This window comes from Aedes albopictus, chromosome 1, assembly GCF_035046485.1.
Source record: "Aedes albopictus strain Foshan chromosome 1, AalbF5, whole genome shotgun sequence".
NCBI lineage: Eukaryota > Metazoa > Arthropoda > Insecta > Diptera > Culicidae > Aedes > Aedes albopictus.
This window is the reverse complement of record NC_085136.1, coordinates 258,105,658-258,126,614: the sequence shown is the minus strand read 5'-3', so window position 1 is coordinate 258,126,614 and position 20,957 is coordinate 258,105,658. Positions and strand designations below refer to the sequence as shown.

General features: G+C 45.2%; 4 protein-coding genes across 4 annotated transcripts; 2 read left to right on the top strand and 2 right to left on the bottom strand.

The window, feature by feature from the left end:
• The first annotated feature begins 1,296 nt into the window (after positions 1-1,296).
• On the top strand, positions 1,297-2,467 carry LOC109621642 (probable U3 small nucleolar RNA-associated protein 11). The gene is made up of 2 exons (XM_020075731.3): positions 1,297-1,987; positions 2,101-2,467. The coding sequence occupies exons 1-2, from the start codon at positions 1,436-1,438 to the stop codon at positions 2,308-2,310; spliced, it is 762 nt and encodes a 253-aa protein (XP_019931290.3). The 5' UTR covers positions 1,297-1,435; the 3' UTR covers positions 2,311-2,467.
• Positions 2,313-4,538, bottom strand: LOC109623050 (DNA-binding protein Ets97D). Its single transcript, XM_020077509.3, has 4 exons — positions 4,104-4,538; positions 2,987-4,035; positions 2,811-2,921; positions 2,313-2,747 (listed from the first exon to the last, which is right to left on the bottom strand). The coding sequence occupies exons 1-4, from the start codon at positions 4,313-4,315 to the stop codon at positions 2,458-2,460; spliced, it is 1,662 nt and encodes a 553-aa protein (XP_019933068.3). The 5' UTR covers positions 4,316-4,538; the 3' UTR covers positions 2,313-2,457.
• A 5,953-nt stretch (positions 4,539-10,491) lies between these two features.
• Positions 10,492-11,799, top strand: LOC134291614 (uncharacterized protein K02A2.6-like). The gene has a single exon (XM_062859586.1). It carries the CDS (start codon positions 10,492-10,494, stop codon positions 11,797-11,799), a length of 1,308 nt encoding a protein of 435 aa, XP_062715570.1.
• Positions 11,800-12,066: 267 nt separating this feature from the next.
• Positions 12,067-13,111, bottom strand: LOC134291612 (uncharacterized). The gene is made up of 2 exons (XM_062859576.1): positions 12,888-13,111; positions 12,067-12,498 (listed from the first exon to the last, which is right to left on the bottom strand). The coding sequence occupies exons 1-2, from the start codon at positions 12,891-12,893 to the stop codon at positions 12,067-12,069; spliced, it is 438 nt and encodes a 145-aa protein (XP_062715560.1). The 5' UTR covers positions 12,894-13,111.
• Positions 13,112-20,957: the final 7,846 nt, after the last annotated feature.

Sequence of the window (20,957 nt, the reverse complement as noted above, 5' to 3'; positions counted from 1 at the left end):
AACGACCCACGCTCATGGTAGCCCTTGAGCCGCTCCCAAATGTCACTAGCACTTACAGCGTCCATGATATGACTCAACTGTCCATCTCCAAGTGCCAGTCCTATCATTGCACGAGCTTTCTAATCTTTTCGCGTCCATGTTAAAGTAGTATCTGCCGGCACCGGTTTCGGATCTTTCACTGTCGACCACAAATCTTCCTTCATTAACATCAATTCCTTCCGAAACCGCCACGTCGCCCAGTTAAAATCGTTTAACCGCTCAAATATCACTTTTCGACCACTGTGCAGTTCTTTTCGCTTCTACTGTTGTTTTATAATGCCTTGTAATTTATTATGTCTTACAGTGTCTAACGCCTAACTTTCTCCATACTGGGTACGTCCGTAGCTTCGTTCTCTATAGACCACCTCACGGCGAAATTCTATCTCTTTTGCTCCTTCAGAGAGTTTAAAAACAACAGGACCAGTACCTGTCAAATTTGACAGGTGTTGGTCCTGTTGTTTTCTAATTTCCCGTAGGAGAGAAAGAGAGCGATTTCTTGATGACGTCACCGTGCAATGGGCAATAGAGCTTGCTGACGTTTATTCACCTTTCTCTTTCAAACATGCAGGTGGAATAGGATTTGTTGTCATCAGGAAAGGTTTCCCGATGAAAACAAATCCTATCCCGCCTGCATGCTTGAAAGAGAGAGGTGAATAAACGTCAGCAAGCTCTATAGTGGTTTCTGCTTTTAGTGGTGTTGCGTGTACGTGCACGTTGCATTACACGAATACTACCTGAGTTACTGGTTGAAAATAGTAAACAAAAATCAGCTGTTCCCAGCAAAATCAAATGGGCATATTGTCGGGCCGCTACCAAACCGGACTTCGCACAATCAAGTCGCGACGCGACCCAACTCGCGACGTTCTTCAATCATGTCAAAGGTAGTGCGCATCCTTCCCGTTGTTGTCAGCAACACAGCGCACTAGATGAGAAACAGTTGCGACACTTGTGGACCAAGAAAATGGCAATTTTTGATTGAATGTCGGTCTTGATTCCAACCGGATAGACAATATTTTCAACCAGTAGATTTGCATTAGTGTTCGTGACGCCACGCTGCGAAACCACTATGTTCCACTGCTTACTCTCACACGAAATTTGACGTTTGAGAGGTGCCGACACCTCTTAGTCTCACATGTGCCTAACGTTTCTTGCTGGGAGTGGAGCATGCCAACCCTTCAGAAATAACAACGGTTTTATCAACTGTACCGCTGTAACAAAACAATATGAGCTGTCATTTTTTCATTCGCGATTCGCGAAAGTAAACACTGAACATCGCGATGATCTACTCCGAAACGTGTTAATTTTGATGCTAGAAGCATTTGTATATTATTTTATTAATTCAGTTAGGTATTTGTATAATATTTCCATAATCCAGTGCTCTCAAAAGTGACGCAAAATGTCCAGCTGGAAAAAAGCTGCCAAATCGAACCAAAAGGTTCACCGTGAGCGAGCTCAACCGGCAGCGCGCGCTCACTTGGGCATCCTCGAGAAAAAGCAGGACTACAAACGGCGCGCCGAGGACCGCCACCAGAAAGAAGACACGCTCAAACTGCTCCGGAAGCGAGCGCTGACCCGCAATCCGGATGAATTCTATCACCACATGATAAACTCCAAGGTCGAAGCCGGTGAACACCATGAATTGGAGAAACAGGATGAACATTCGCCGGCCCAGATCCGTTTGATGCAAACGCAAGACCTCAAGTATATCAACATGAAGCGCACGATGGAGGCCAACAAAATCCAACGGCTGCAGGGAAGGTTGCACATGACCGAGGTGGCCAACCGGACCCACAATAAGCACATTTTCTTCGTGGACGATGAAGCGGAGGCCAGGGGGTTCGATGTGGCAGAGCGGCTCCAAACGCACCCCAGTTTGCTGGGCAGGAAGTCCAATCGGCCGAAGCTGGATCAGCTGGACAAACTGGTTCTTGGGGTGCAGGATGAGGAGGTATGGCAATAGGAAGTCTTTCCGGGGAGTTCATCCCTAGATGGCCTATGTTTTGAAATGCAATCAGGGTTTACGAACATTTGAATAAACTTTTTTTTCTCTCACTATTACAGACGATTGTGACGATGAATCAGGAACGAGAGAAATCTTACAAAGAATTGCAACGTCGAGTCGAGCGCGAGAAGGAACTCACCATCGTGCAACAAAAGCTGGAATTGAAACGGGCCCTGCAGGAGAAACGTTCCCGAAAGCCGAAACGAGTGGCCAAGGGTACCAAGGATCAGGCTCCCGTTTATAAGTTCAAGTACGAAAGAAAACGATGAAGCACGATTTCGTTCTGTTTATTGTAATATCAATATAATATGATTGTAATAGAGCATAATCTTAAACTTCGTAGATAAATTCAATTTAACGTTATTGTAAACTTTATAAGTGTAAAAATAAATGAAAATTCATTGTCAAACCGAAACTCAATCGCAATCCCGATCGTAACCGTCGTACGAATTACTGTGGACATAAGCGCACCCTTCCTGCACCAAACTGGATAGTTCCGACGCGTTGTAGCCGATCAGTTCCCGCAGATCGCACACAAACTTGTACACAAACCGTTTGCCGTGCACCTTGGAGATCATATCCCCATCGTAGTAATAGCGCAGGGCACGTGACAACTTCTCGTAGTTCATGGTCGGTTTGTTCTTCCGTTCGCCCCACAGCTGAGCCACCAATTCCGGATTGCACAGCTTGAATTCGCCTTCCTTGCCTAAGGTGAAATTTATTCAAGTGAAAATCAGTTATTTGAGATGAAATAGTTCATCAGCCATACCAATCCATTGAATGATTCCTTGGTGCTCCTTATCGGTGAGTATTTCCAGGAGGAATTGCCACAGCTGGATTTGTCCGTTGTTTCCGCTTCGATTGCCACAGTAGCTTTCATCTGAAAGTAATCACAATTTATCCACACGATCCAACAGTTGACATTGACCTAGGTTTGTTACTCACTTGCCAAACTATTCCTGGGAACTTTCCTCAAAATAGCCATCTCGTCGTAATCATCCTCTTCGCCGCCATGCTTTTGAACAACGGCCACAAATTTGCACTTTCGCAACAGCTCCAAATGCGTCCAGAACAGATCCCCAGGATCGCTCGGTACCTTCTGCTTAAACTCGGCGTGATCCATGTCGCACAGTTCCTTTCCACTGATGCTCCAATCCTGCAGCTTTATACTGGTCAACTGGAATATCTTAACCGCCCACTGGATCCAGTGTTTGACCTGCGCCACGGTCCACTCGAGCGGATCGTCCGGAATGTTTAGCCGCTGCTGATCCCGTTTGAAATTCGTATCGCAAACCCACCGCAGTGCCGATTGACCTCCGTCGCCCATCATCTCGTCATCGTCATCGTCGTCATCGATAATCGTGGGAGATTCCATCATCGGCGGAGTCGATTTGACCGATGCCGTTCCGTTTGTAACCTGTGAGGTTGTGGTGGTGGTAGTTGTGGTTACCGGAGCTGCGGCCACTGTCGTCGTAATCTGGGCTGCTGCTGCTACCTTCTCAGCGTTCGCTTCCGCATTGGCGGAGTTTATGATGGCAGCGACAGCCGAAGCCGTCTCCATCTCTTCCTTTGCGGTCTGCTGCGGCGTTTTAGGCGGCGGAGCAGAATCATTAGAAACACTAGCTGCCACCGGAGATGGCACGGCGGGAGATGATGCTGACTGCTGCTGTTGCTGAGAAGAAGACGTGCTTTCCGTGTTGGAAATTGAAGCTGCTGCAGCGGCTACTGCTTCTGCCTGCGCAACCGCTGCTGCCTGAGCCGCGGCCAGTTCCAGCTCTTGCTGGTAGCTTTCCAGAACCTCATCCGTCGGTTTCAACACATCAGCGATATTGATGCGGCGTTTGGCCGTCTGCACCTGCACATTGATCTGAACCAATCCCTCACCTTGGACGCACTGATCGACCAGATTCTTGTGCGATTCCAGCATCTGAGTATCCTGCAGCCAGAATTCATAGTGCTTCAGCGAGACTCCAATTCGTTGTTCAACAAGACCCCTGAAAAAGCAACCATAAAGGGAAAGTTACTTCCGGTCAATGACCTTTCTCCAGCCCCCTCGACTTACCTCAGCGTCGACAGATTTTCCCGCAGGTCCATATGCACCACAATGGTATCATCATCGTCATCGCCATCGTCCGTTTCGCCCAAAAACAACCCATTGCTATTGGCCAGAAATTCAGAGTTTGCAATCATGCCCAGCCCATCTTCGCCAAGCTGCGAGATGTGATCCGGAAGTGGCAGATCCGGTACCTCCATTTTGATATTCAACGAATCCATAGCACTCGCACTGGAGACGATCAATGATCGAAACTTTCTTCGCTTCCTTTATCGAGTTAAACTACTCACTTCTAATTAGTTATTTGATCCGACGCAGGTACGTTAGTAAAATGATCACATTTCCTGAAAATAATTAGATTTCCTCGCGAAATTTACTAACAAAAACACGCACAACCAAAGGCCAACGATTCGAGATCACCCAAAAAATGCAACCACAAACTGGTTTTGTAGCTGGCTGGCTGAATGGTTACTTTGACAGACGCCATATGTGAGCAGCGGTACCTTCTGATGATTCTGAAGGACATGCGATGTTTTCAGGAATCCACATCACGTTTAAAATTTACGACACAGACATGTGTGATAAAAAACTGTCTGGTCCAAAAAAAAAAATCCCCAAAGTAGCCGTTTTATCAGCGGCGTCATGGTCGCAAGGGGTTGGTCACTCGGCACATTGTGCCCGGCACACATGCCGGCACATCTCGGCACACATGCCGGCACAATCCGGCACACATGGGCACAACATAGAAATCCAACTTTGCGGTATGGAATCAAACTGTCATTATACTTACGATTGCAAAAAATCCCTTCATACAGATTCTAGACAAGTGTTCTGGGTAGAATTTTGTCGGTAAACACCGACTAGACCAATAACATTCGCCAAAAATAGACAGGATTATAAATAGCGCAAAAACATTCTAAGAAAATATTCCACTGGGCACATTTGGCACACCTCCGGCACGTTCGGCACACTTCGGCACACACTGAAAAACAACCGGCACAGTTTAGGCACATATTGGCACACGCTCAAAAATCACGGCGCAAATGAAGTGTGCTGAATGACCAACCCCTTGGCTGCTGAAGAATTTCTTGGGGTTGGATGCCGTCAAGGTGTTGGACACGCTGCTCCCAGTGGCGGATCAAGTGAATCCCGGAGTGATCTTAAACGCGTTGGGGGGATACTGTTTGCCCCAGACTAACGAGACATACGAACGTTTTGTCTTCAATACGGCTGTGCAACGGGAAAGCGAAGAAGTGATCGAGTTCGTCAGTCGGCTGAGAAAGTTGTCTGTGTCGTGCAATTTTGGAAATCTTAAGGACAAGGTATGTGGAGTACATTGCTCAAAATTTCTAGAGCACCGTTTTTTAGAACCGTTGAACGGATTTGGATTAAAATGCATCACGCTGTTGACAACCACTGAACAATTAGCGTGATGCATTTTCATTTAAATCTGTTCAACGGTTCTAAAAAACGGTGCTCTAGAAATTTTGAGCTATGTACTCCAAATACCTTGTCCTTAAGGACTCCATGATTCGTGACCGCATAGTGGTCGGAATCAGGTCTGACGATACGCGGAAAGCATTGCTGAAAACAGTGAACCTAACATTGGCTGGTGCGATTGATATTTGTCGGGCACAGAAGCTAGTTGACGGTCGTCTGACGGCGATGAAAGTGAAGCAAGAGCCACGCGAACCGGAAGGGGAACCGGAAACTATCGCGAAGTGCAAAGTGGAAAAATCGAAGTACAGAGAGCGAGTGAAGTGCAAATATTGCGGGCGCGATGACCATAAGATTGGTAACCGTGAAGAGTGCCCAGCAAATGGAGTCACGTGTCGCAGCTGTGGGAAGCAAAATCATTATGCGAGGGTTTGCCGCATGAAGCCAGAGAAGAAAGAAGAATCAAGATCTGAAGAATCACGCAATCCGAAGAAAAGGCACACACTTAACTTTTATTACCGGGCTCAGTTATCAGATTACCGAATTCTCAACTGCTGAGCTCTCGGTGATCATCTCGGTAATTGAGTTCAACTACCGATTACTCGGTATTACGTTACATCTGATGAAATGTCAAAAATCACTGAGCTGCTCGTCAAATTATTACTGAATACTTTGTAAAAGAAGTACCGAGTACTCAGTAACTTTTTTTTACAGTTTACCGAGCGACTCAGTATTTTGTATGGTTTTCCGGAAATTTTATTAGTAAATAATGCAAAAATAAGGAAAATTTTTAGAAAATGAATTGAAGCATAGATGTTTTAAGTTATCTTGATTTTTATTCAGATATCAATCTGCATTCGGTGCAAGGGCAACCACAAACTGTTGGCAGTGTTAAATTAGGTATATCGCAGGTTCCGCCGGAGGGATCTGGGGATGTTTAAAGTTCATCGGCCCCTCCGCAGAGCGTTTGGCCAAGAATTGTGGTATTCCGAGAATTCCAGTTTGTACAAAGCACTTTCCTGTTAGTGCTTTAATATAATTCATATAAAGGCGATCTTCCAACTCAGTCAGCTATCCTGAAACAGAACGAAGAGAGAAAAATATGCTTCGCTGTAAAATTCAAGGGGAATGACATATCCTTTTCTAACCGGAATATCCGCATTTATCCGTTTCTAACCGTCGTTAACCGCGTCTAACTTCTGCTCACTTAGCAGCTCGCTTAGCAACGGTTAGCGACGGTTAGAAACGGATAAATGCGGATATTCCGGTTAGAAAAGGATATGTCATTCCCCTTGGTAAAATTTCAACTAACTTCGTTTATTATGCATACTTCCCGAATAGATTTTTACAATTCGTGGTATCTTGCATATTATAAGCTTTGAATTCACTGAATGATAATCATAGAAGTAATCATTTCTCAATGATCAGATGATGCAAACTTTAAAAACGAGATCATTCAATATTTTTGATATATCATAGTACAAATGATTATGACACACCTAATGATAAGTATTCAATTTTAAATAATTCGATTTTCCTACATGTTTCGATTTTTGTGTGTTTATAGGGAGAAAGCTTGTGAGTAAGAGTTCAAAAAGTTTGGTTAGAAGGATACAGAGAAGTTGTAGAATCCTAAATCCTGAGCGCATGCGAAATATCGTAAATATTGACACGGAAAAGCATTGCAATGTATCACACTGCAGCATATTTCTCCCGATTTTGCCACACCTGTGCATTGGCTACTGTCTGACAACTAACTTTTTGCACTATAATGATACTGCCAAAATTAGCGTAGGATAGAGCACGCATTCCTCATTGATAGGTCCTAAGTATTAGAATAACGTATCTTGTAGGAAACGGTTGTTTCGCGATGACACACATTGAGACGAGCATTGAGACCTAGGACAGGTCCTTTTTGCATAGCGATTTTCAGCTTTCACAAAACTGATTTCAAACCACCCGCGAGCACATTGCCGATGTGGTCAAACGAGAAAACGCATCGCAAGAATAAACGAAGCCGCCCAGCAGCAGCAGCAGCAGTAGTTCGATTCCCAACCGTGAACAAAAAAAACTTCCAGGAGGCACAGAAATAAACACAACAGATAACATCACGAACTTTGACAGTAGAAGGATCTGCAGGGGTGTATCATTTTTTAAGTCGGTAAGGCAGAACTGTGAAATATTTCAATTTTTGTTTTTATTATTCAGTGTATCTTAAAATCAATGATAAAGTGATTATAGCGTGTATAATTTGATGAAATTTTTGTACGAGAAAATAGTCGTTTTTGAATGGTAACGATACTTAACAACCCATTCGGTCTATCATTCAAACTCCGGATATGATTCCTGTTATCATTAATATCATTCACATAATCATCAGTTTATGATCCATTTTATGATTCCACTAATAATCAGAAAATGATTGACTGTATCACAGTCGTATGATATCGTTTTATTCGGGTTACCAAATGATTCTTTCACGTCATAAGCTTCACAAAAACACAAAATTGTTTGAGTCAAAAATAAGCTACAAGCCAACAAATTTGAGAAAAAAGGTGTTCGAATGAACCGCGCAAGAATAAATCTGACTATCATTTATAAATACAAATGGCGTCACCCCGGGCGTCACTCAAGTACTCCAGGAGCTGAGGTCTCGGTTATAGTTTTGAAGAGTATTCAGCACTTTTTTACTGATTGTACGGCACAATTATTTACGGAGCTCAATAGAAGTACCGAGCAATGCAATATACAATACTAATCGGTATTTTCTATTACTGATATTTGTAAAAATATTTTATTTTGCCGGGTGATCGGTAAAACTAAATACTGAGATCGGATAAATGTTCAATAGTTTACTGATTCCTCAGTATAAATTAACTTTTACAGTTTTAACTCAGCAAAAAATATTACCGAGGTGGAATTCAAGCTTTTAGTGTGCACACGAAGAAAGTAGACAACATCGAAGAAAGTGATAGTGATTCGTCCGACTATGTGGCCAATGTGGAAGAGGTCAATGTTGTAGATAAGAAAATCACTACCGAGATCAGTTTTTCAGTGGGGAAGAGCGATGAGGCAAAGAAGATTCGGTGTCAAGTCGATACTGGCGCGTCATGCAATGTAATCACATTGCATGCACTGAAGTACATTACCGGTGGTCAAACGGAGCTTGAACCTAGTGATACGAAGTTGAAGGGATTTGGTGGTCAAATGGTTCCGGCGGTCGGTAAATCCGTACTGCGGCACCGTGGGGAATCGAAGCGGTTCAGAGTGGCTTTCCAAGTAGTTGACTTGCCTCCGAAAATCTTGCCCATGCCTCTTCTTGGCTACAAAACATGCATTGCGCTGGGAATCGTGAGCATAAAGAGTGTGAAAGTGTGCGATGAAGAAGCGAAGCGGGAAAGTGTGATAAAGGAAGAAGCAGACGAAGTCGTGGAGCGGTTCAGTGATGTGTTTGTGGGGGACGGAAAACTGAAAGGAAAAGTAAACATTGAACTTTATGACGAGCTACCGAGAGTACAAGAGCCGAGAAGAGTACCGGTGCAGGTAAGAGGAAAGTTGATCAGTGAACTGGAGAATCTTAGAGAAAAGAGGACTGATAGAAAAAGTGAATGAACCTACAGAGTGGACGAGTAATATCGTCATAGTGATGCGGAAGGACAAAATTCGAATTTGCCTGGATCCTACGGATTTAAATCGTGCCATCAGGCGTCCGAGGTATCAGATAGCAACCTTGGAGGAGATACTTCCAGATCTGAAGGATGCCAAGGTGTTTTCGACACTAGACGTCCGAAACGGATTTTGGCACGTAGAGTTGACCGACAGTAGCAGCAGATTGACAGCTTTCTGGACACCCGAGGGAAGGTACGTCTGGAAGAGGCTGCCCTTCGGTCTGTCATGTGCGCCAGAAATTTTTCAGCTCAAATTCCAAGAAGCACTACATGGGCTGGAGGGCATCGAGGTGCTCGTTGACGATATCCTCTGTGTTGGGCGAGGAAAAACACAGCAGGAAGCCACGGAAGACCATAACAAAAATCTAGCCGCCCGGTTGCAACGTTGTCAAGAGAAGGGAATAAAGCTGAACCGGAACAAGATGAAGCTGAATCAGACGGAGGTGCGGTTTTTTGGACATATATTGTCAAAAGAAGGCCTGAAACCGGAACCTCTGAAAACATCGGCAATACAAGAGATGCCTGAGCCGAAGAACGTGGCCGAGCTACATCGGTTCATGGGACTGGCGACGTACATGGCGAAGTTCATCCCTCGTCTATCGGAGGTAAGTGTGCCCCTGAGAAACTTATTGAAAGGAGATCGGTGGAATTGGGGAAAACCGGAGCAGGTTGCTTTCAACCAGTTGAAGGAGAAGATTACCAACATTTCGTCACTGAAGTATTTCGACCCTGAACTGCAAACAACTATACAATGCGATGCGAGCGGATATGTGTTGGGAGCGGTGTTGCTCCAAGAAGGCCGGCCGATAATGTTCGCGTCCAGAATGTTGTCGGTTACAGAGCAGCGATACGCGCAAATCGAAAAGGAGACGCTGGCGATCCTGTTTGGGTGTAAACGTTTTGACCAATACATATTCGGAGGGAAGAAGGTGATTGTGAAGTCGGACCATCAGCCGTTACAAACCATCTTTAAGAAACCGTTGGCCGCGGCACCCAATCGATTCAAGCAAATGATGCTGAGTCTGCAGAGATACAGCTTGGAGATCAGGTATGTAAAGGGTTCCAAATTGGTCTTGGCGGATACACTATCGAGAAATATTGACGTGAAGAAGGGAAGGGAAGATGACGAATGGAGTAAGCTGTGGTACGGGATCGAAAGCGTGAACGCTTTGGACGAGGTGGATATGCAGGATGCAGTGTTGGATCAAATCCGGCGAGAGACTCAACAGGATGAAGTTCTGCAGAATCTCAAGACTTTCATTATGAACGGTTGGCCCGAAGACTAATCAACGATGGCTGATTGCATCAAACCCTATCACGGATTTCGACAAGAACTGGTGATCCAGGACGGTATCATCCTACGAAACGATCGTGTAGTTGTCCCAACGGCTTACCGGAAGAAAGTGTCCGAGTTGTTACACTACAACCACCAAGGAGAGCAGGCGATTCTGCGAAAGGCTCGCGGAATAGTCTTTTGGCCGAACATGAACGATCATCTACGGAACTTCGTGAAGACCTGCGAAATCTGTAACCGGTTCAAGGGGTACCAGCAGAGTGAACCGATGCAAACCTGTCAAACAGCAACGTTCCCGTTCGAGATCATGTCTTTGGACATCGGAGAGGTATCCTGTGGCGACAAAAAGTTGTTGATACTTGTAACGGTAGACCACTTCTCCAACTTTTTCGAGGTCAACATTCTCAATAGCCAGGCAACCCACAATTTGGTCGAATGTACAAAGCAGATATTCAGCAGATTTGGCATCCCACGTAAAGCAATTACGGACTCAGCGAAGCAATTCGTCAGCGTTGAATGGCAAACGTTCATGAAGAAATACGGAATCGCTCATTCAACTAGCGCACCCTATCACCATGCTGCGAACGGAAAGGCTGAGTCGGCTATCAAAATAGCCAAAAATATCATCAAGAAGGCGCTACACGACGGCAAAGACTATTGGTTGGCGATTTTGGAGTGGCGAAACATACCTCAAGCAGATGGTTATTCGCCTGCCCAGAAAGTAATGGGACGAAACATCCGAGGGCTATGGCCTGTTCCCCTCGACCAATTGAAGGTGCAAGGTGTAGACTCGACCAAAATCAGTGATCAAATAGAGATGAGAAAAATCAAATCCAAGTTCTATCACGACCGCAAGTCTCAGCCACTACCGGCTCTGGTGAGAGGACAGGATGTGTACGTCCAGTTGAGGCCTGAAGCAACTCATCAGTGGACCAGAGGGCGAGTAGCTGAAGTTTTGAGTGACCGGGACTACAGCATCAAAGTTAATGGGAGCAACTATCGTCGTAACCGTGTACACATCAGAGAGGGAACAGGAATGGTATTGCCAGAACGAGAAGCTGAAGATGCTGATGACCGTTACCTCAGTTTCGAAGATCCGCTGGCAGTGACCAGTACGCCGAACACCAATCAATCAATCAAAGCGGAGCCCCTGGCAGAATCCGGAAGCACATCCAGAAGCAGCTGTACCAATCAAACAAGCAGGGGAGCTTACTCAACATCAACATCTGAGACAACGCAAGCCGATGATCGTCCTCAACGTCAAGTTCGTAGACCGCTGAAGTTTAAGGATTTTGTTCTTGATTAATCAGAGTAAATATGTGAGCTATAAAGAGAGGAGGGTGATATGATATTTGTTAACATGAATTTAACTTGTATGGATTTAACGTGTAATAAATACTGGCAGCACTTGCGTTACTGACTCCAATCAGGAATCACATCAAATAGTTTTTCACGTAGATCCCCCGGCGCATATTGTATGATCTTATCCACCACTGCGATTTGACGGCTCTCCAATGATGTTTTCCCGAACGCACACTTTTCAGCCTTTTGTTGCACCCGCTCCACGAATTTCTCAATCGGTTCTTCCGTTTCTGGTGACATCATCCAAAACAAGTAGGTACCTCTCAAAGCTCTCGTGTTGTTTTGGGGAAAAATGATTGTCCAGCTTCGTTCTGGCAACAGCAAAAGGATCAGCCGATTCTTCGGACTCTTCGTCGGCTCCTGGGATACCGTCGAAAACGTTTTGCAATTCTAAACCGCCCATTGCAAGCATTTGAATTTTCTTCATCGATCCATCCGTAATACTCGAAGCCTTCATAACACGTTCGAAACCACGAATCCATCCATTCCAGGCGTTGCGCACTTCTGATGAAGGAAGATGTTTGTACCGGAACTGCGGCAGATTGTACGCTGCCGGGTTGAACGCCGTTGCTGTTTGTAACAGCAGAACCTGGTTCTGTGCATCATTTTGGTTTTGGGTTCCGTCCTGATTACCGCTTGCTTGCTAAAACACAAACCAACAAAACGAAAAGAAAAGAAAAAAACAACTTTGTTTACCATCAGTATTTTTTTTTTCAACGTGAGCTGATTTTCGGTGAATTAAATTCAGCTTCTCACTTCTCATCTTCCAACGAATTGAATCATTGGCATCATTTCGACGAATTTAATCATCGACTACACGCATACAAAAACCCCAACGAATTCAATCATTGGCATCATTTCGACGAATTTAATCATCGACGTCACTTTCTCTTTTCCCCTTTCCGACGTTCTCTCAGCGGGGTAGAAAAAATATGGCGTCTTTTCACGCCCATGCAGAGAAAATTGCCGACGCTTGCTTTTAATCTTTTTCTGTTTCACTAAATGCACTTTAATAACAGCATGATAAGTTACCTCCATTTCCACAAATTTGATGATATTCTTTCCGATTATTTGATGTTTTTCTCCGATTCACTGATGATCCTTCTAATCCGAGAAAAATGATCCCTCTCGACGCCAATATGTGGTAGCGACTGCTTGACACGAGGTGTAGAGTAAGACTGACGAAGCCGAGTTGACTGTCTCGCGACTTGCCCGAAACACACATATTCATAGACGAAGACCAAGGGTACCACAACATCCAACATAATTGTTCCTCAAGCAATATTGCTTATTGCTTGAGCAAATAGGGGATCAATTTTGTGAGATTTTTCTGTAGAAAACTTGAAAAAGTGGTTGGCTGAGCACTCCATATCGAAGCGGCAACAGCAGCACAGGAACCTCGACAGGAACAACGTTCACAACGGACGTTGTCGTCGTAACGTCCGTTGAATCCGGTGGGTGAGAGGAATGCAGATGGTAACAGCTACTAATAATTGGTGTCATTTCACTACGACTGAACATAATTTTCTCTATTTTTATGTTCAAATGCACGAGTAAACCATGAAATGCTACATTCTGAGTTCCGACGAAGCCGCAGACTCATATGACCGTCATCACGTGTTCTTGTTTACAAATCATTCGAACAAGACGACGCCTGCATAGGCGTCGTCATTTTGTGTAACGTCACTTTCAATAATTTGACATTTGCGATCACTGGCTTTTGAATTGATCGTTTTATGTTTTCGGTCATGTGCTGAGATCCAGAGTCACGTCAGTTCGTCGGTGCCCCACCAACCTACCACCTCGTCGCCCCGTTTACCCGCCTGACGATGCCACCGCTCCGATCTCCAACGTCGCCATTCCTATAGTCCCTATCGTCCGGACGGGGCCCTGTTCTTGCTTATCCAAGCGTTGCCGGCCGGCCAAACACTCTACACCAGTGTTTCCCAAACTTATTGGAGAAATCGCCCCCTTGGAGCTTGGGAAAAATATTTTCGCCCCCCTATTAATGTTTCTATAGTACAAGGCTGATACTGTGCTAAGCTGAAGCCGGAAGGATTCGTTATTGACATATTCATTATCATTGAAAGCAGTTTTCTTGTTCAAAAATGAAATCTCCGTAGTGAAAATTTATTCTCTGAATTGTGGGTACAAACATTTGCTTTCCGAGCGAGAAAACTGCTTTCGAAGATGATGATTATTTGAATGACGAATCCTTCAACATTAAAAGCCCATTATTTGACGCTATACTGTGGCAAAACCGGTGGTGGCAGTAATGTATTGATCTAAAATAGTATCGCTCTGATTTTCATTGCATGGTTTTGTAAACGCATCGATTTTTTTTTGCATTTGAATAAACTATTTTGAACCCTATTGATCGTTCTTACATAAATTTTGAAATGATGTTTGTGCTATATTTTTGAAGGTCTCAGGCCATTCGGCTGAAGGCCATTGGGCCAAATGATCATTGGGTCTTTTTTTGCCGTTACGTCCCCACTGAGACACAGTATGCTTTTCAGATTAGTGATCTATGAGCACTTTCACTGTTATTAACTGAGAGCTTCCTTTGCTAATGACCATTTTCCATTTGTATGAACTTTTCCTTCTTTGTAACATAGGCTGTTCTTCCTTGTATTATTGTTAAAATAGTTTTTTACTATAATAGTTGAATAAGATGATAACAACACATCCGTTTACAGATAACTGCTAAATATCTATTAGTACTGATGACAATTCAGCCTAATGTCCATTCCGCCTAATGACCTTCGGCCTAATGACCCAGCATCATTCTTGAACAGTTGTTCATTAAGCAAAATAGAACGATCTGTGAACACTTATGATCATTCGATATCTTTAACGAGATGTTCTACCAGTGTTCTAAAAAGAATGGTTTTCAACCCCGATGTCAATTTCAAACATTGTTTCAATTGTTTGACAAAAATATCTTTCATGCAAAAAGCATAACTCAGAAATATATTGGGGTGTTTGCAATTGTAGTCAGTTTTTCTCAGTAAAGAAAAGCTTGTGATCCAAACTGACAAGCTTCGTATGGAATGGAGTACTTCCTATGTTTTAATTATATTATTAAATAAGTAGACATGCAGCAGTCATTTGCAGCAGTTTTGAGGGAATTTAACAATGAATTTCTGGAAAGTTTCAAACTTACTCTTAGTAATTCAAAGTTTGGAGTTCATCCAGGAAGCTTCTCTTAAATATTTTCAAAGTATTATGACGAACTTCATCCGAAAAGTGTTCTGTAATTCGTCTGAAACTTCATGTTTTTGGTTGAAGATTTCTTGAAGACATCTACCAATGAATTAAAATAAAACTTTCTCGTTAAGTCAAGAAACCTATCTCCTTACATAATTTTGATGAAAATCAATCAAGAATGTTGGCCATAAAAGTTTTTTGATGTATGTTTGTTAGATTTCCAGAAACCATAGAATTTGCTTTGGAAATTCATTTAGTAGTCTCACTACTCTCACATTACTTGTTTTCTAGGAATTTTTGCAAAAAGAGTCCACATGAACACCAAAAATTCTGTAAAATTAAGTCGAATTCTAAGTATGAAGCATTATTTCAATAGTCCCAGAAACAAAACATCTAAAAATGTGAGAGGGTTTCATTATTCAGTTAACATTTTGGACCCGTGTAAACTATTTATATTTTCCAATCATTTGAAAAATCGCCCCCTTGTTAGTATTTTCGCCCCCCAATTTTGGTTTTTCAAATTTTCGCCCCCTTTGGTATGATTTTCGCCCCCTAGGGGGCGATTTCGCCCACTTTGGGAATCACTGCTCTACACAATGGTGTAGAATTAGCTTAAAAAGTTAAAAAAACAACATGAACACATCCTAGATATGTTTGTTAATAAATTAATGAGAAAAAGTAATCCTGCTCGTTTGCATTTCTGATTCGTGGAAGAAAACCGTATTGGGAGCTGGACATCGAGAGCTGATCCTCTGAAGCTCAAACTAGTCGTCCCTCGTAAACAGCACCAGAGAGCTCAGATGATAGCATAAAAATCTTTCGAGAGTTGAGACAACGCAAGAGTTTGACATGTTGCATTCAGTGTTGATATCTACGTTGGTTGTCATAGGTTACTAAGGAACAAGTTATAAGCGGAGCACCCAGCGGAATGTGATACGCGAGAGCAAAACAAACACGTGTGTTACGGTCGAGTATAAAAGTACAGAATGAATTTTATTTGACAAGTGATACACTGTAAAGTTCAAGTACCCAAATATCTGATGGGATTTACCCAGTGAATAGTTTGTTCTTCACACCCCTCCTCAAACGAATCACGCTTCAATTCCCATGAAGGTTCGGTGCCTGGAGAATGGCACAACTGACAGACCCTTGGTGAGTATATCGGCCGGTTGATCAGCCGTCGGGATGTAGCATAAGTTCACCTTACCTTCTTGGACGCACTCCTTGATGAAATGTAGCTTTACCTCAGTATGCTTGAGTTTCTTGGATGAGCCGTCCGACTCGGCAATGGCGATTGTAGACTGATTGTCTTCGAAGATAACCGCAGGCTGATGGTCATGGATGCCCAATTCCGTGAATAGCTTAGAGATCCACAAAACTTCGCAAACACAGTCAGCCAGCGCATAGCACTCAGCCTCGGTCGAGGAAAGCGCCACGGTCCGCTGCTTCTTGGTGCTCCACGCTGTCGTAGCACCGTAGATCTGGATCAGGTATCCTGAGACCGAATGTCGGTCGTTCACGTCAGTGGCCCAATTTGCATCGGCAAACCCCACTATTTGGCGACCAGCAGTATCCGTTCTCCTGTAGATCAGTCCATATTCCGGTGTTCCCTTTAGATAGCGAAGCATTCTTTTTGCGTGTTGCCAATGTTCTTCTCCAGGGTTGCACTGGAACTGGCTAAAGTACGAGACGGCCGCGCTCAGATCCGGGCGAGACGTCACCACCAGGTAAGTTATGCAGCCGATCAGTTCCCTATATGGTTTGTGCAAGTTCTGGTTGAGTTCCGCTTTCTTAAGCTGCAAGCCTGGTTCCATCGGGGTCGATGACGGCTTACACGACTCCATTCCGAAGCGCTTCAGCACAGAATCCACATACTTCGGCTGACTCAGCTTCATTACGCCTTTCTGTCTGTCTCTGTCGATTCGAAGTCCCAGGAACATTCGAGCTTCACCGAGGTCCTGCATCTTGAATTCCTTCCTCAGCATTCGCTTCACCGTCTTCACTTCGTCCAAGTTCTTCGCGATGATCAGGACATCGTCCACGTACAGCAACAGGTACACTGGTCCTGATTTGCCTGCCCGGACGTACAGACAGCTATCCTCCTTGCACCGACGGAATCCGCACCGTAAAATAAATTCATTGAAGCGGTCGTTCCAGGCCTTGGACGCCTGCCTCAACCCATAAATGGATTTGTTGAGTCTGCATACTTTATCCCCCTCCTCAAATCCTTTTGGTTGACGCATATAGATGTCCTCAGTAAGGACTCCATTAAGGAAGGCGGATGTCACGTCCATTTGATGGACTTCAAGGTCGAACTGATTGGCAAGAGCAAGCATTGTACGAACGGTCGACATTTTGATGACTGGCGCATACGTTTCCGAAAAGTCGAATCCGAAACGCTGCGTGAAGCCTTTGGCGACTAAACGCGCCTTCCGCTTCTGAACAGAACCATCCGGGTCGAACTTGAGCCGGAAAACCCACTTGCAGTCAATCGGTTTTCGCCCGGCCGGCAAGTCCACCAGCTGCCAGGTGTTGTTTTCAGCCAGTGACTTCAGCTCCTCGTCTATGGCAAGCTTCCATTCAGGCCAATCTTCCAGTTTCTGCAGCTCCTCGACGGTTTCAGGAACATTTTCGACGTAGCTTTCGGCGTTCAGTGTATATGCGATGCACAGGTAATCACTCAGCTTCTCTGGGGGCTTCCGAACTCGCTCACTACGACGTAGACCTTCTTCCGCGTCACCGTTGTTCCCCTCCTCAGCTTGATCCCGATTTTCGCCGAACAGCCTATCATCCGCTTCATCAAACACCTCATCATCGGAATCTTCATCATTGCGGGAACCAGGAACGGAGCCGCCTCCAGCGTTAGGCAATTCACGCTGGGCATCCTCACAATCAGCAATGATTCTCGAAGAAAATGGCCCAAGCAGTCGACCATGACTCACTCCGTGGCCGACGTCGTTCGAACTCTCCGACTTGCATTCGATGTTCCGCTGTCGCAGGGCTGGTTCATCCACCACGACATCACGAGCGATGAAAATCCGCTTGCCGTCCCACAAACGGTACCCGCCACCGCCATATCCAACGAAGTAGCTGATCTTGCTGCGAGAATCCAGCTTTCCTCGCTTCTCCTTCGGAATCAGGCTGTATGCCTTGCTCCCGAAAATCCGAATCCTGGATACGTCCGGCTTATGCCCGTACCATAGCTCATACGGTGTCTTATTTGTGGTTAGCGCTGCCGTAGGGCTCCGGTTGACGAGATAGACGGCCGCCAACACAGCCTCATTCCACATATTCCGATCCAGTCCGGAATCCGCTATCATTGCTCTGGCCTTGTCGAGAATGGTGCGATTGAACCGCTCACTGACCCCATTCTGCTGGGGAGTATATGGGACGGTGAACTCCACCTGAATACCCTTGCCTTTGCAGAAATCAGCAAATGCCTTGCCGACGTATTCCCCGCCGTTATCGCATCGTAAACGGCTGATGCTGGTATCGAAACGGGCTTCGACCATCGCTACGTAGGTTTTAAAGCAATCAAACACCTCATCTTTTGTGCTCAGGATGTAGACCGCACAAAAGTGAGTGAAATCATCTGTAAAGGTAACGAAATAGCGCTTACCGTTCCATGAAGCCGGGGACATCGCTCCGCAGACGTCGCTGTACACCAACTCGAGAGGCCGAGAGCTCCGCGGAAGTGGCATATCCTGGAAGGGTTTGCGTGTCTGCTTGCCTTCCACGCAAGGGACACACACGCCACCGTCGCCACTGTTTACAGCTTCTTTCTGCAGCGACATTCCTTTCACCATATCTTCACGGATCATCTTCAGTAAGCCACTCTTCCCAATGTGGCCGAATCTTCTGTGCCACAGCTCGGCATTTCCGATAGCCTTCTGCGACACTAGCACCTCAGAGTTCACTGGTTTCTCAATGTCAACGTTCAGTTCGTACAGTCGATCCGACCGACTGCCCGTACACACAACCTCACCATCCCGTTTGATCACCGCACTGTTCTTGGAGAAAATCACTTCCATTCCAAGCTGTCCCACGCGACGGATCGAGAAGAGGTTGTAGTTCAAGCCCGGGACGAACAAGACGTTGTCGACGACGCACTTCAACCGACGTTTCCCGACGCGAGCCACGATATCCACTTTTCCCTTGTGGTGGCTACTAAGCACTTCACCCGATGCAACCTTTATCATCACTGGTGCATCTAGCTTCTGCACGTCTCGGAGGTATTCACTCGAACAAATCATGTGGTCGGACGCGCCGGAGTCCAAAATCCACTTGAATCCATCTTCCCCACACAATTTTTCGTTTTTGTCTACACAACTACTGACAAACGTGACCTCCGTTTCACTGACGTGCGCTTTTTCCTTCTTCTCGAACTTGTTTTCCTTCTTCTTCGGCTTTACGCCATCCGAATCGCGACGATGGTGACACTCCAACCGTTTGTGCCCCACCTTCCCGCACGAAAAACACTTCAGTTTCGATTTGGCACTTTTTCCGGCGAATGCCGTTGATTCCCCACTTCCTCTAGCATCGTCACAATGTTCGCGCTTCACACTCTCACTCAGCAGACGGGCTTTGACAAAGTCAAGAGTGCACTGGTCTGCCGACAGTGTTTCCAACACGGTGACGAGTTGTCCGTACGATGGCGGCATCGTTTGCAGGAGGTAAAATACCACCAACTGTTCCTGCAGTTTGATTCCGGCTGACTCCAAGTCCCGCACCATCCGCTCGAACTGGAGCAGGTGCGCCTGAAGCGGTCCGGATTCCTCAAACTTCATCGCTGATAGCTTTTTCAGGAGGTAAAATTGCCCGGAGATACCCTTCCGAGCGAACGTATTTTCAAGCGTCGTCCAGATTTGCCGCGGCGTTCGCTTGCCCTTGATGTATTCAAGTTGCGAGTCGGCAATATTCCGGACTAGCACCGACTTGCATTTTACGTCCTTCTTCTTCCTCGCCAGCAGTTTTTCCTCCTTCACGCGCTTGACGTCTGCACTGTCGGTCACCAACACCTGGATTTCGGCTACCTCCTCCGGTTCCGCACGAATGCACTCGATGAGGTCCAGCTCCTCCAGGTGAATTTCCATTCGGAAACACCAGTTGTTGAAATTGGCACCGTCGAAAAGATAAACTTTCTTTTCCTCCTCCATTTCAACGCACTGCGCACTACCGACGACGTCAACAGCAACGAGAAAAACACTCACACTCGCGACGACTTTATTACCGCACGGCCCGGGGCAACACAACTTTTTGCCATACGCTGCGGGGCAGCTTCTCTTTCCGACGACCAAAAAAAGTTTCGCGACGCGTTCCAACGTGCTCACAAAAGGGGCTCGGGCTATGCTGGGACCATAACCTATAAGCGGAGCACCCAGCGGAATGTGATACGCGAGAGCAAAACAAACACGTGTGTTACGGTCGAGTATAAAAGTACAGAATGAATTTTATTTGACAAGTGATACACTGTAAAGTTCAAGTACCCAAATATCTGATGGGATTTACCCAGTGAATAGTTTGTTCTTCACACAAGTTTAATATAAAAGAGGTAATCAGTCAAATGTCAAACTTGGGTACCGGGGACCAAATGCAGTACTAGAGTTGGTACCCAGTCTGAGCCCGAGGGCTACGACTTTATTTGGACTTTGTCGTAGACGCTAGATTGCATCGCAACCTAGCGATTTATGACCAAAAAGTTCAACAATACTTGCAACTTTTCACTTTAATTTGAAGAAGAGAGAGTCGATAAAGAGAACTCTCTCATGTTACTTTCGCCCTTATTTAAACTAAATCTAGAGATAAGCGCGACAATAGGGCACTGCATGAAATTATCTCCTTCTCTTTCACTCTTACAGAAATTTTGTAAACAACAAGGCCAAGAAACGTCAA